This window comes from Xiphias gladius, chromosome 19 (assembly GCF_016859285.1).
Source record: "Xiphias gladius isolate SHS-SW01 ecotype Sanya breed wild chromosome 19, ASM1685928v1, whole genome shotgun sequence".
NCBI lineage: Eukaryota > Metazoa > Chordata > Actinopteri > Istiophoriformes > Xiphiidae > Xiphias > Xiphias gladius.
This window is the reverse complement of record NC_053418.1, coordinates 20,718,496-20,731,542: the sequence shown is the minus strand read 5'-3', so window position 1 is coordinate 20,731,542 and position 13,047 is coordinate 20,718,496. Positions and strand designations below refer to the sequence as shown.

At 41.5% G+C, this 13,047-nt stretch overlaps 1 protein-coding gene across 5 annotated transcripts; it reads left to right on the top strand.

Moving 5' to 3' along the window:
• Positions 1–2,349: 2,349 nt before the first annotated feature.
• On the top strand, positions 2,350–10,113 carry zfand5a (zinc finger, AN1-type domain 5a). 5 transcript variants are annotated; one of them, XM_040155387.1, is made up of 7 exons: positions 2,350–2,654; positions 2,893–3,013; positions 6,258–6,419; positions 6,956–7,058; positions 7,184–7,269; positions 7,810–7,938; positions 8,106–10,113. In XM_040155387.1, the coding sequence occupies exons 3-7, from the start codon at positions 6,260–6,262 to the stop codon at positions 8,252–8,254; spliced, it is 627 nt and encodes a 208-aa protein (XP_040011321.1). In that variant the 5' UTR covers positions 2,350–2,654; positions 2,893–3,013; positions 6,258–6,259; the 3' UTR covers positions 8,255–10,113. The 5 variants fall into 5 exon arrangements, with proteins under 5 accessions (XP_040011321.1, XP_040011322.1, XP_040011320.1 ...); XM_040155388.1 differs by having other exon boundaries at positions 2,350–2,736; XM_040155386.1 differs by lacking the exon at positions 2,893–3,013.
• The last annotated feature ends 2,934 nt before the right edge of the window (positions 10,114–13,047 follow it).

Sequence of the window (13,047 nt, the reverse complement as noted above, 5' to 3'; positions counted from 1 at the left end):
ACAAAACATTTCTAAATTTGTAAGACTGTTTTGGGGTTTTTTTATTACATTTTGTATGTTTTATTTGTGTGGGAATCAGGTCACATTTACATTTTATGCAGGTTTCAGTCAGGCCTCTTTTTTAGACCAATTGGCCTAAAAATATTATAATTATATTATATTGTGATAAATGTATTCCCATTTATAAAGTTAGGGGAAAATCACCAGTGAGTACCTACTTTTACTTTCACTTGGCTACACTTTTTTCAGGTTCTATATGGATTCTGGTTTGAGCTGGATTAAAACAGACTGTATTAGCCAATGGCTTCCAGACTCTACTAGCCTTTCCACGAATCCACATACTGAGCGATGGCAGCATGTTCCCTCAAATACACTCGCACACACACCCACACACAAACACCACGCCGTCACCAACCCTAGTATTTGATTTCTGCCCAGTGTGGCCTATAGTACCTGGGTTTGTGTGTGACGTTATACTGACAAGATGGGGGAATATGTTAGGACTTGTTAGACCTGTAGGGCAAACTATACAGCACACATGACACACTGGAAGGAATTTGTTTTCATACTACACAAAATATGACCAGTGGATGATACGATCTGGTGGCTGATGGTGTAAAAAAATAGGGGTTAAAGCAAAACTTAATGAAAAATAAGAGCCCAAATTATTCTTATCAGGCTTTCACTAGAAACATGTTTAAAACCAGGGCCATAGCCAAGATTTTAGATATACTGAAGCCAAGATTCAGGAGTTCCCCAGTTTAATACCATGCCCCCACGAAATGTTTGACTAACCACCAAAAGCAGTCTGTGAAATTTTCTTTTCCCAATTATTAGATATTAATGTCACTGTTAAAATATACTGTAACGTTTATCTATCTACACAATTGTCTAAATGCTCTTCAAAGCCTGCCATACAATGCTACGCATATAATTCTACTAGAAAAGTATGGAATCCCCTTATTTTAATTCATGTTTTTAGCCTAAATCAGTCAAATTTAAGAATTTGGACTCAGAATAATATCATAATCCGGCTTTATAGCTCTCAGTGTGTAATTTGTGTGTAACTGCAGAATATAAATTTATCCTCAGGTTGTTTAAAGCCCCCAAATTCCCTGAAACAATACTGAGAACATGACCTCAGTGTCCTCAGTGGCAGTTACAATGCTGTTTGCCACAGCTGTTCACATTAGAAACATAAATGGATTTCACAAACATCTTCTGACAGTACATCATGAAAATATTCTCATGTCCAGGTTCCGCTCAGCTCTTATCTTTTGTATCCTCCCACAAGACATGTTGGCACTCTTAGCATCAACACAAGCGTGTCTTTATGCTTTTGTACTGAATGTTTGTGTTTGGGGTGACCATTATGAGTTACAGACCTTCATATTGAGGACATTTTCCCAAAGTGAAGACATTTTGGCCTCACTTGGGCCAGATCTCCAAAAAGCTGTTTGAGCATTAAGATTTTGTTTTGGGATTAGGGTTAGAATTATGTTTGGGTTCAGTTTAGGGTAAGGGGTTGGGGTTGGGTATGTAACTGTGATAGTTAAGGTTAGGAACAGTGGCTGAGGGCTTAATAATGCCTTAAGTAAATGAGGGTCATACTGTAGTTGTCATAAGTCATGACACAAGGCACCCCCCCATATAATGGTACATTAACCATTTTAAATATAAAATAAGTATTGGCATCAGGATCAATATCTGGGATTCTGGTACTGCTATTACTTGGTATCAGTTTGGAACCAAATTTTATGGTATCACCCGGCCCTCTTCTCTGTTGTAACCTCCTAGAAAACATGTTTACACTCTCAGTGTCAACACGACGAGAGAGAGTGTGTGCCTGTGCCTGTGTGTGTGTGTGTGTGTGTGTGTGTGTGTGTGTGTGTGTGTGTGTGTGTGACAGAGAGAGAGAGAGAGAGAGAGAGAGAGGGGGTGGGCAGCCTAGTGTCACTCAGAGCTCTCCCCTAACATACAAGGGTGTATGTCTTTCTAGTTATAAATTTGCACGTGTTTTGTTCCCCTGACAGAAATAAATATACTGTGTGACAGGAGGGGCGAGGCTGTTTTTACCAACAAAATAGTGCACTCTCACTGACGTAGGATCTTGTACAAGGAGCCATTCCCTGAAGATTACCTTCTTTACCATACATTTATTTTTTTCAAATTTAGTCATGTCAGCACCATTATTCATTTATCCATTCATCTAGGTGGATTACTCAATAAAGTGATTCGTGTCCTTGTAGGAGGATGACGAATAGATGTGTAATAACACAACTCTGGCTATGCGCATGCGCCCCCCCCCTCCGTCTCGCAGAACTGTACATAGTGCTCGGGGCTCCACGGGCAACCAATGGCGACACGTTGTTGTACCCGTGACATCATCCGCCACCCCTCTTACTAAAGAAGGAAACAAACATCCATCGAGAAAAAACGGGAGACGGAGAGAGGAAGAAAGAGAGGCAGGAGGGCGAGGAAGGGATAGTTAAACCCAGCTAAACCTGTCTGACGGAGGGCAGCGTCACAGAAACACAGCCAGACGGAGAAAGGGACGTTACCGGGACCCTGAAACCCTCGACCTTTTTTCTTCTGCCAGGACAAACGGCCACTTTCCCTGCCTTCTCGCGAGAAACTTCATCGATTTTCAGCAGGTGATGATCTTGGATTATTGTTTTGCTTTTGTTTTTTTCTTAACAACAAGGATGAATTCTGAAGTGAGCTCAGCTTGTCGAGGTAAACAACGAAAAGAGGGGTGTTTAAAATAAGCTGATGGTCGGTCATGTCGACCTTTAACGGTGGATGAAAGGTCAGGTGGTATGTGCGATGGTTTTGTTTGGTAAACAAGCTTTTTTTTTCCTTCTTTTTTTTCTGGTCTTTCGCTCCCTGAAGTTGTCACCACCAGCACAGCAGCATCATCATCTCCTCCTCCTTATTGGAAACATCACAAGCACTCGAACGTGACTCCGTCTGGTTGAGGGGAAAAACAAGGGAGGGAGCTAGCTAGTGCTGGGTACTGTCTCTGTTTTTCTATTTGCCTCTAGCTGGGGGATGGGGAACCAAAGCCAGCTAATTCCTGTCTACAAATAGAAAATTCATAAGCCGAATAGGCAAGTAGAGCGACATTTACTGTGAAATTTCTACAGAGCATTTGCTTCAATATTAAATGAAGTGCCAGTACAGCTTTGCCTAGTGCGTGCTGTAGTTTCAGCTTTGGGGAAGGCGAGGTTTGCTCCGTCTTAAGAGCTATGTGGCACCACCAAATCGTTTCTAAGAACTTAAGTGTGATTATATAATCGAGGTTGTCCTCATAGCTTCGTTGAAAACACGTAGAAAATGGTTATTAGTAGAAATGCTGCGAGAAAGGGGGGCTACAAAACGATGTCTAAACAGGAAGCAGAGAGATTGCAGACAAAGGGAGAAAGAAGAAACAAAGGGAGCAGAGACCACAATGTCTAGACTGTGGGTTATTTCAGAAAACATCAGTGCCCTTGCCTTACTGTCGGCCTGTGATGATTATTTACAATATTCTCTCCTTTTTAAAGAGAATAATCTACTGCTTATAACAAAATAGCAGTGGGCTTTTACTGTTCTGTCCTTCAGTGTGACTCAGTAGTTTTCAGCCCAGCAGGGCCTGAAATATGAGCTGGGCTTGCGACTGATACAGGAGCCCAGTATTCCCCTTTTGTTTGCTAGAGATTATCACACCTATGGCTTTCAAAGTGTTCTCAGCTGCCCATCACATAGAAACCAAACGGAACAATTCCGACTCAGACAAGTTTTCACATTTTTTGCTGTGAGTGTTAGGCTTTTGTGAAAGGAAGTTGGTGGTGAATTATTGTGACTGGTAATCTGCCCTGTGCTGGAAAGCCCCTGACTTGCCCTGTCGGACGTGTTTTACAATACACCACAAATTATAAATGGCATATTTTGGCTGTTTCGTCTGACTGCAGAGTGTTAGGAAACCAGACACAGGTATTTGTTTTGCTTATGAGCAGTAATGTAACTATTAATCAACCAAGGTTGATGAGTGATGATCTCCAGCTGGTGATAATGACTACACAAACAAACATATGTTATGCTTCATGAGCAGTATGTGTGCAGTTTGATTATTAATCATTTAAAACTTCTCAAGTATGCAGTGTATTCATGTCAGGTTGAAAGCTGGGCAGATTTAAACATGGGCGACCCAAGTGATTTTACCTTCAGCTATATCCCCGTTTGCTAGAGGTTTTGATAAAGGTTAAGTTAACATGCTGGCTGTTTGTCTGACAGCTGGGGCCTAACGTGACAGCTGAGCCACACTGTCCATTGTTCCTTTGTGTCAGAAAGTCAACAGTCACAGTTAATCTGTTAGCTGCTATGGGCTGTGTCATGTTCTTTGTTTTACCTTTTTTGTTCTTTTTTTGTTGTCATATGTTCTGTAGTCTCAGTTTGAATTGACATCTTTCCTTTGAGGAACTGTTTTAGTTCAGATGCCTTGCCCAAGAACATGGGGTCTAGATGTGTAGCTCAGATCCCACAGTCTAAATGTAACTATCTACATAATAAACTGAAAAATTCCTTTTGAGCTACATGGCACTTACCAACCTCTAGTTCAGACCTCATGTCTGGTATTTTTCAGCAGTCAGCAGTTGAACACGTGACGCAAAAGGAGAGAAGGTCTTTGTGGGCTTTTCCAAGGAAACCCTTTGTTGACACGGCAATGATAGGATGCAGGGGTAGAGAGAGAGAGAGAGGAGGAAGGTGGGGTTGGGTGGGGGCTAGCTCAAGATTTTATAGCACTTGTTAGTGTGTTATTGAGGTCGGTACAAGTGAACTGACAGGACGTTCTGAAACAACTGCCTGCCTCTCCTGGAACATAAAGCTCGCCTGCCCCGTTTGTGCCTGTGACCAGAATATAGACGAACAAGCAGCTGCCATGTTACAACACAACAGGGCCAAAGGTTGTTTACAAGGGAAATATGATACTGTTGCTGATAGATCATAGAACACTGATAGATGCTGGTTGTGGGGTATGGTTTTTTTGTTTGTTTGTTTTTTTGAGTCTGGTATCAGTTGATCAGGTGGCCTCTAACCCAACTAATCTAGGCCTTCCTGCCTGGCTGTTTGTTCATTCAACAAGGTGTTTTTGATCTGTTACCTCAAAGGCAGTGTCTCCCGTTACGCAACTTCCTGCTCTATTGCATTGCAGCAGGACAGGGTGACAACGTCACAGGGCTACACGTTTGCCAAATTACGCACATAACACGCTTGTTTTTTTGGGCGTGTGTGTGGCGAGAAATGACTCGGGAAGTTTTGAAATGTCTTTTGTGGCAAGAACCGTGGGAGGGGAGAGGACTACTTTCTGAATCTGTTGACCTACTTTGTTCATTGTCATTCATTAACTCGTTTCCTTTAGTATGGACAGAATATTATTTTACCTGATGTGATGTTTTTGGTCTTTTGTGGCTGGGATACTGCTAGTGAGTCAGCGTCATTTTGTATCTGGATGGAGGAAGTGAATAGCCTGATGAGGGAGTGTTAGTTATTGTCTGTAATCGTATTTAGTCATGATACTCCTGAAATACATTGATGGTGCATTATTTGTCATAAGGTTTCTGGGTAATCTGGAGGCCGCTTGTTCAACTGTGGTTATTTTCTTTCACATATAACACATTTACCTTTTAGTTATGAGGAAATAACTATATATTACTATAATTATCAATGAGGAAGGAGAGCAGTTGATACGACAAAGTTTTTCCTAAAGCAGTATACAGATAGGATGAAAGGTGGGTCGAATGTTAGGAAGAGCCATACCAACTGTTCTCAGAACTGTGAAAAGGGATGAGGGGGTGGAAGAGATGGAGGGAGGGAAGGGGGACACAACAGTGAACAAAGCTGTGGGACAGAACAGACTCGAGCTTCTGCCAAAGGTGCTGAACAAAACACAGTGAGTGTTGTTTGTTCTCTGTGCTTCCTGTGCAGAAGTGTTCATTACTGTATTCATGCTAAAGGGCAAGTCAAAACAGACAGGCATGTTGTTCTCAAATTTTCATAATATGACTTTCATGTTATCTGTCAGCCTTGTTGACACTGCAACAAGTTTCTTTGAAACCAGATTGGCAGCACAGGGACATGTCCTAAGATGGAAAATATCTTAGCTTTCATTTGCATTTCACATTGAGGTGTTCATTAAGAAAAATGCTTTCTCTGTATGTATGTGCGTGTGTGGGTCTAATAGGCATTCTCACTCTGTTTCTCTCTCATTCTGTTAGCAATGGCCCAAGAGACGAACCAGAGCCCGGTGCCCATGCTTTGTGCCACAGGCTGCGGTTTCTATGGCAACCCAAGAACCAATGGTATGTGCTCCGTATGTTATAAGGAACACCTGACACGGCAGCAGAGCAGCGACCGCATGAGCCCCCTCAGCCCTATGGGTAAGGCAGCACACAAAAATAGAGATTCTAAGGTCCAAATTGATTACAGAAGCCTTGTGTTTATGATGTAAACAAATAAATGTTGCTCAAACTATATATTTACAGCTAGAGATAAAGAGGGACTTGTGGAAGTGTAGACATTGTTTTGAAATAACACCAGTTCTAGGCCAGTCAGTGTATTTTCCCAGCTCTCCCTCCCCCTGGCCTCCCTCTCTGTTTTTCCACTCTGTGTAATGAAAGACAGCTGTTTTTCTTCATGACACTGTTTAAGGTTTGGGGGGGGGGTGCACTCCTTTTGACATTTCTAAGGTCAAAAACTGAAGTTTCTCAAGTCTGCTGAAGAGATGTTAAATGGGGTTTATCTGGCATAGTCGAATTGAATGTTATATTATAATCTCAATATTAATACAGTGCAGTGCTCAAAAAAGCTTTTTTTTCTCTGACTTCACCCGTGATTGTGCATGTTGTATTGATTTCAAACATTACTGTTTCCTGTTTGAGTTTTGTCTAATGGAGTTCACACTGATCTCATCCAGGCTCAGCTGCTAGTCCTACCTCAGAAGCCTCTGCAATCCAGAGACTAGAAGCCAGTCTAGCCAAGGTTGACGCCTCCCCTGCCTCTTCACCAGACATGTCTAGGTCAGTATTGGATGTTTTTGACTGTTCGAGGTAATTCTTTAAATTGGTGAATGTATGAATGGCTGGTAGACTGGTTCCTTTTTTCCTGCTCATACCTACCGTTCTCCCTTTATGTAAACCTTCAGAACTGTTCAAGGATCTCTTCCTGTGACTCAACAAATGACAGAGATGAGCATCTCGAGAGAGGACAAGCCAGAACCCCTAGAGCCTGGTAAAACTCACAAACATGCACAAACACACTCAAAGTAACAGACAGGCTAGAAGACATGAGACCCACATGCAGGTGACTCCTCACATACAAATTTCTTAAGGCAAACATCATCCTGTAGGACCCACTGTAGCCACAGTTTATTTTTGATGCTTCACTGCATACCTTAAGCCCAACTGTTGGTTTTACTTACAGCCTCCAAGAAAAAGAGGCTGCCTAAAAATAAAACCTTTTAAAAATACCTCTACACCAGAGGGCATTCTCAGATTTGATGCAGCCTGCCAGAGGCTTTCTCAGAATAATTCACTATTTTCTGCCAAGAACAAGAGAGGGTAATTTACAAACCCTCTAATTATTATTGTTTGGGACAATAGTACACAATTTCAGTTGCCAGTTTGTTTGCATTTCTTACAGAACTATGAACAAATGTCATTCATCTGCTGCTCTTGCAAATTAAAGTTACCATATAATGTCAAATTAAGCCTAGCATGACTAATGTGTTTGGGTTTTTTCTTTTTCCCTTTTGACTTTCTTTATGTGTAGTTGTAAGCCAGCCTGCTGCTTCTAGCCCTACTCCTGTAGCTTCTTCCAGCAGTGAAGAAAACAAGGGTGAGACCCCCAAACCCAAGAAGAACAGATGCTTCATGTGCCGCAAAAGGGTGGGCCTCACAGGTGAGCAGGGGGCACACAAAAGGGCACCTGGTGCAACTCATATTATTGTCAGTGAGGAATGTTTTACTGTTCAGAGATGGAAAGACGAGGGGTTTTCTTAGCACCTCCCTAGTGTAATCTTTCACCTCTCTTGTTCTACCTTTGACCCCTTACCTTTGTGCTTCCAGGGTTCGACTGTCGCTGTGGCAATCTGTTCTGTGGCATCCACCGGTACTCAGACAAGCACAACTGTCCCTATGATTACAAGGCCGAGGCTGCTGCCAAGATCCGTAAAGAGAACCCTGTTGTGGTGGCTGACAAGATCCAGAGAATATAGATTTGACAAAATCAGGAGTGACAGCAACAATTACAACACCTTTGACAAAGACTGGAGTATGAGTGTGAACCTTTGAAATGAGCACTGGCATGAGTGGCTAAGTGATAATTGAAAGGACTTGATTTACAAAATTACAACCTCAAGAAAATAATGGGAAAAAAAGAAGAAAAAAATGAAAACATCCTGTCTGAGGGAGATGCATGAATGATCACCTTTTTTTTCTTTTTTGATTAATTCATTAGTTTGTTTTATCATTTTCTGTGGTTTGACTTTGCCACTGTTGAGTCCTTTTTTTTTTTCTAAGAATATGTATTGTCTTATTAAAAGCAGCACAGGCCAACTGTCCAGGATATGCTGTGCTCCTCTCACCCAAACCAGGTGCCATTTTGTGCCAAACCGTAGACAGCCATTTTACTCAGACGATGTCATGTGTCAGACACTGGTAGGTCTTTCAAAGCATTCAGACTACACAGTAACAGTCCACACAAGTTGTGTCCCTCAACCTTTGAACTTCTTGTTCACTTCTTGGAGTCAGTCAACGTTTGGAGAACCATACAACTGTCCCCCACCATGCACAAGGGGCTTTGTTACTTTGTCTCTGTCTTTCCTAGCTTTACCTACCTCACAGCTGCTGTGTTAACCTTTGTTGTCTTCCCTTTTACTTTTCGTTTCATCAGCTTTGACCCCAGCAGAACAATGGATCATCTTGATAGTCAGCCTCAGTGACCCTGTGATCAGCAAGTCTATGCTGACTTTGATTGGTTTGATTGTGACGAGGCTGTTTCCATTATGGCTGGAGGTATCATGCTAGACAGGGACAAAAAAAATTACTCCACGTTTCACTGAGTCTAAACATTTTCAATGGCTATATTGGGTAAAGGAGTTCCCCAACTGGTGTGAGCTCAGATTGTAATCCCAGACACCTGGTGCAGGGCTGTGTGTACTGATGTGTGGCCTGAGAGGAAGCATGGCACCCTTCCCTGGCAGGCCTGGTAGGTGACTTTAGGCTACAATATTGTAGAGGCATGAATGAATGGGATAAATGCATGAGTTACTCTTCATTTGCATTAGTGTTTCAGAAATATTTGGCATCACTCAATTTAGGGTTTCAGATATTTTATTTGCTGAGAGACAATTATCTGTTATTTTGTATTAGCTTTTTTTTCCCTCTCTTCCATTGATATTGTACTGATGTTAGCGCATGTGTTCAGTGCATTTGTGGAATTAGAGTATGTGAACCATGATTTTCTTCTCTGTTTTATTTTTTTAAATGCGCTAACAGAAACGTTTGTGTGTGTGTGAGTGTGTGAGTGAGTGTGGATGGTCGGGTGTGTTGTTCCCCAACCCTTTTGTCTGTGGAGATACCCGGTTTATCAGCACATGTTTACAGAACTACAGGAGCATGCCAGAGCTAGATTACAAAAAATAATAGATACCAAGATTAGATGTAACTTCTCATCTGTCTAACAGCTATTGGTCTGTGTCTGCTATAGAGCACTGTAGAGAAGTGTGTGTGTGTGTGTGTGTGTGTGTGTGTCTGTGTGTGTGTATTTGTGCGCGTGCACGTGCACATACCTGTGCAAGTGTGTTTTCATGGCTGCCTGACACATTGAAACCCATGTATGTTTGTGACTTGTGTTAATCCCCCTTTTTCTCCCCTGTAAGGATGTTTTTCATTTAAAAGATAACTGTATGTATCCGTTTGAGTTTTTCCTTTCTGATTCTTAGTTATATGCAAATTTGTACAAAAAATGAAAAAACAACAAACTGTGTTGATATTTATGTATTACATATAATCTTGCTATCCAGCATTACGACAGAATAGTATCATGTAAATAAAACTGTACAGAGAGACATTACGAAGCCTCCTTGTGTGTTGACTTACACGGCTCACCAATTCTCAATATTGTTGGAGTTTTAGTGTTATATTAGAAGCCTTTTGCTATTTCAACACTTTTTTTTTGTTTTGTTTTTTTTCAGTAGTATGACACGTCTTACGATATTTCCTGTGCAGATAAGCCTGTTGTGCCAGAAGGGTAAATTTAAATGGAGTCATCAGGTTCATTATAGCTTAGCATGGTAAATATGATTCTAAAAAAAAAAAGGCTGTTTTGGGAAGATTACCTTAATTATGAATCAGCACAGGATAGTTAAGAGTGAATACTGTAACTAATTTCAGTCAGGACAAAAATAGTGTAGGGGCCACATGTCGGGAGCTCCAGCATTACTCTGTAATACTTTATCTAGGCTAACCCGGCCTCTAGCATCCTTGCATTAATACAGACTGCTGGCAGCACAGACTGTAAACTTCACTCAAGTTTTCCAAACCCTGTCGGGGTCACACGGGAAGTATTAATCTCCAGAGCCAGGAGGAAAGCGATCCTGTTCCACTCTATCTAGGCTAACGTGTACATGCAGGACGCACATGATGACTTTGTTTAGAGACAATGTGTTTTTTCACACTCAACTCAGGAGCTCTGGGGGCAGAATGTTTTTACAGATGGCGTCATTCGTGGCAACAGCTGCTCAGACAGCTGAGGTGTGCTCATTTGGTCTTCCTGTGACAGAAAGCTACAGAGATCACATTGTCTGGATGCAAGTCATATACAATGGAGGATTTACACAAAAACATCAGTTCCTTTAAGTATTCAAGCTCAAGATTGTTATTGAAATGTCTTAAGCCAACCACTGAGAATGTATGTAAGGCAAATTCATCACTGACCATGCCATCCTCCCTACTGTTGATCACAAGTCTGCCTGTCCTTTAAACCAGAAGGGACAGAACATTGGGCTTCATAACTAATTTGGTGACAGATGAGGAGAGGATAACCACACACCCCGTACGACCTGGAACAACTGCAGGCATCCTGAATCACACTTGGGGGGTGTGTGTGTGTGTGTGTGTGTGTGTGTGTGTGTGTGTGTGTGTGTGTGTGTGTGTGTGTGTGTGTGTGCGCGCAAAAGAGTTGGACACACACGCTCCAGTGTCAGTAATTCCTTAGTCACCACACACATGTTAACCTATAATTAGTTTCACTGATGTGTTTAGCCCATTTATCGATGTCTCTCTCTCTCTCTCTCTCTCTCTCTGTATGTCATTGGGTATGGCCGAAGCTAAAAAGCTGGCTCACTAAATGTAAGACATCAGAGATTCTGACTGGCTGAAAACGACAGATGTTGTTGCCAGATGTGCAAAGGGGTTGGAAGTTAAATGAGGCCACAGACAGCAAATAAAAACATTAAGACACATCTCTCTCTGGAAGAAAACAGTCAAACCCACATTAACTGCATCTCCCTCTACTTGTTTTTACGTGTGTCTGTCTCACTTCCATGACATGTCTCTACATTTTATCTTCAGTGCTTACTGCATCTCAATCTCATGCTACATCAGTATGAGAAGTAATTTGGCTGAAAAGTAAAACCCTTTTTATGAAATATATGCAGAATCCCAACATAAATGTCAAATACTTGCACATACATTTGTAGTATCACTTTCACATCCATGCATAATGAAACTTCATATGCACAGGAAGCATTTGTACATATTTCTCAGGAGGTAGAGCAGGTCGTCCATTAAGGATTGGTAGTTTGATCACTGGCTCCTCCTGTCCAAAAGTCAAAGTGTCCTTGAGCAAGACACTGAACTCCAAACTGCTCTTGATTCTGCCATCTGGGTGTGCAAGCTGTACAAGTGCAGTCCATTTACCACACATTTACGAAGCACCCATGCATATCCAAGTGAAACACACAACACTATATACATACCAAGACACACACATGCAGACGTACAGTATGTACATAGCATATGAACAGAAAAGGGGAGGGATGTCTCCTCCTTTTTTGGCATGACCAGGCAAGTTGGATAAGCATCTACATTAGCCAGTGTACCCCACAAATAAAAGTCACTACATAAAAATTTCTTTAAGGACGAGTAGATAAATCGGTTATAGCCCTTTTAAAAAATCTTTTAATTGAGTTCATTTTTGGGAAACGCACTAGGGGGTTAAGGTTTGCCAGAGAGCACTGCAGTGTGTTAAAAATAAGAAGAAATGCTCCACTGATGTACTGTATGCAAAGTATGGTTAAAAGCATTTTGTTTCTCTTTTTTCTTAAGGAGTGTTATGTGGGAGGACAATGCACACAGAAGGAACTGTGAATCAAACCTGACTCTGGTTTCTTAGATAGATCAATGTCATACCTAATATTGGACTTGGGATGTGTTCATGGATGGGATGGATAACTGAGTGGGTCCACCAGGCTCAGGCCAAGGAAAGGAAACAGCTATAGAGAGATGCAAAATCACCACCAAGAGATGCAAAACGACTACAATGAGAGGCGTGACAACCAAAAGGAGATACAAAACAACCACAAAGAGATGCAAAATACCTACAAAGAAGATGCAAAATGACCTCATAGAGATACAAAATGGCAAGACAACTACAAAGAGACACAAAATGACCATAAAAATGCAAAACGACCACGAAAGGAAGCAAAGCAACCACAAAGAGATGCAGAAGACTACAAAGAGACACAAAACAGCTACAAAGAGATGAAGAGATTTACATTTCTATGACCAGGGGCTCATTGTATCATAATCTGTCAGTGGATGTGGTATCACAGACCAGTTACTGTGCAATTGTGCTGATACCGTTCACTATTTTGGGAAATGAGCTGTATTTAGCCAAGAAGCAAAAGACAAAGACTCTGAGATTTTTCCTCACTAGATAAGACTTAGTAACTTTGTATGTTAGCACTGAATCATTGCTTTCGTTATATGTTAATAATTAATAGGT

What these genes read in the sequence shown, in the direction of transcription:
- zfand5a (XM_040155385.1), top strand. Translation starts at nt 2,658, where the DNA reads ATGATCTTGGATTATTGTTTTGCTTTTGTTTTTTTCTTAACAACAAGG. An exon ending in TCTTCACCAGACATGTCTAG is followed by an intron (nt 7,059 to 7,183) that starts GTCAGTATTGGA and finishes GTAAACCTTCAG; the next exon opens with AACTGTTCAAGGATCTCTTC. An exon ending in GCCAGAACCCCTAGAGCCTG is followed by an intron (nt 7,270 to 7,809) that starts GTAAAACTCACA and finishes CTTTATGTGTAG; the next exon opens with TTGTAAGCCAGCCTGCTGCT.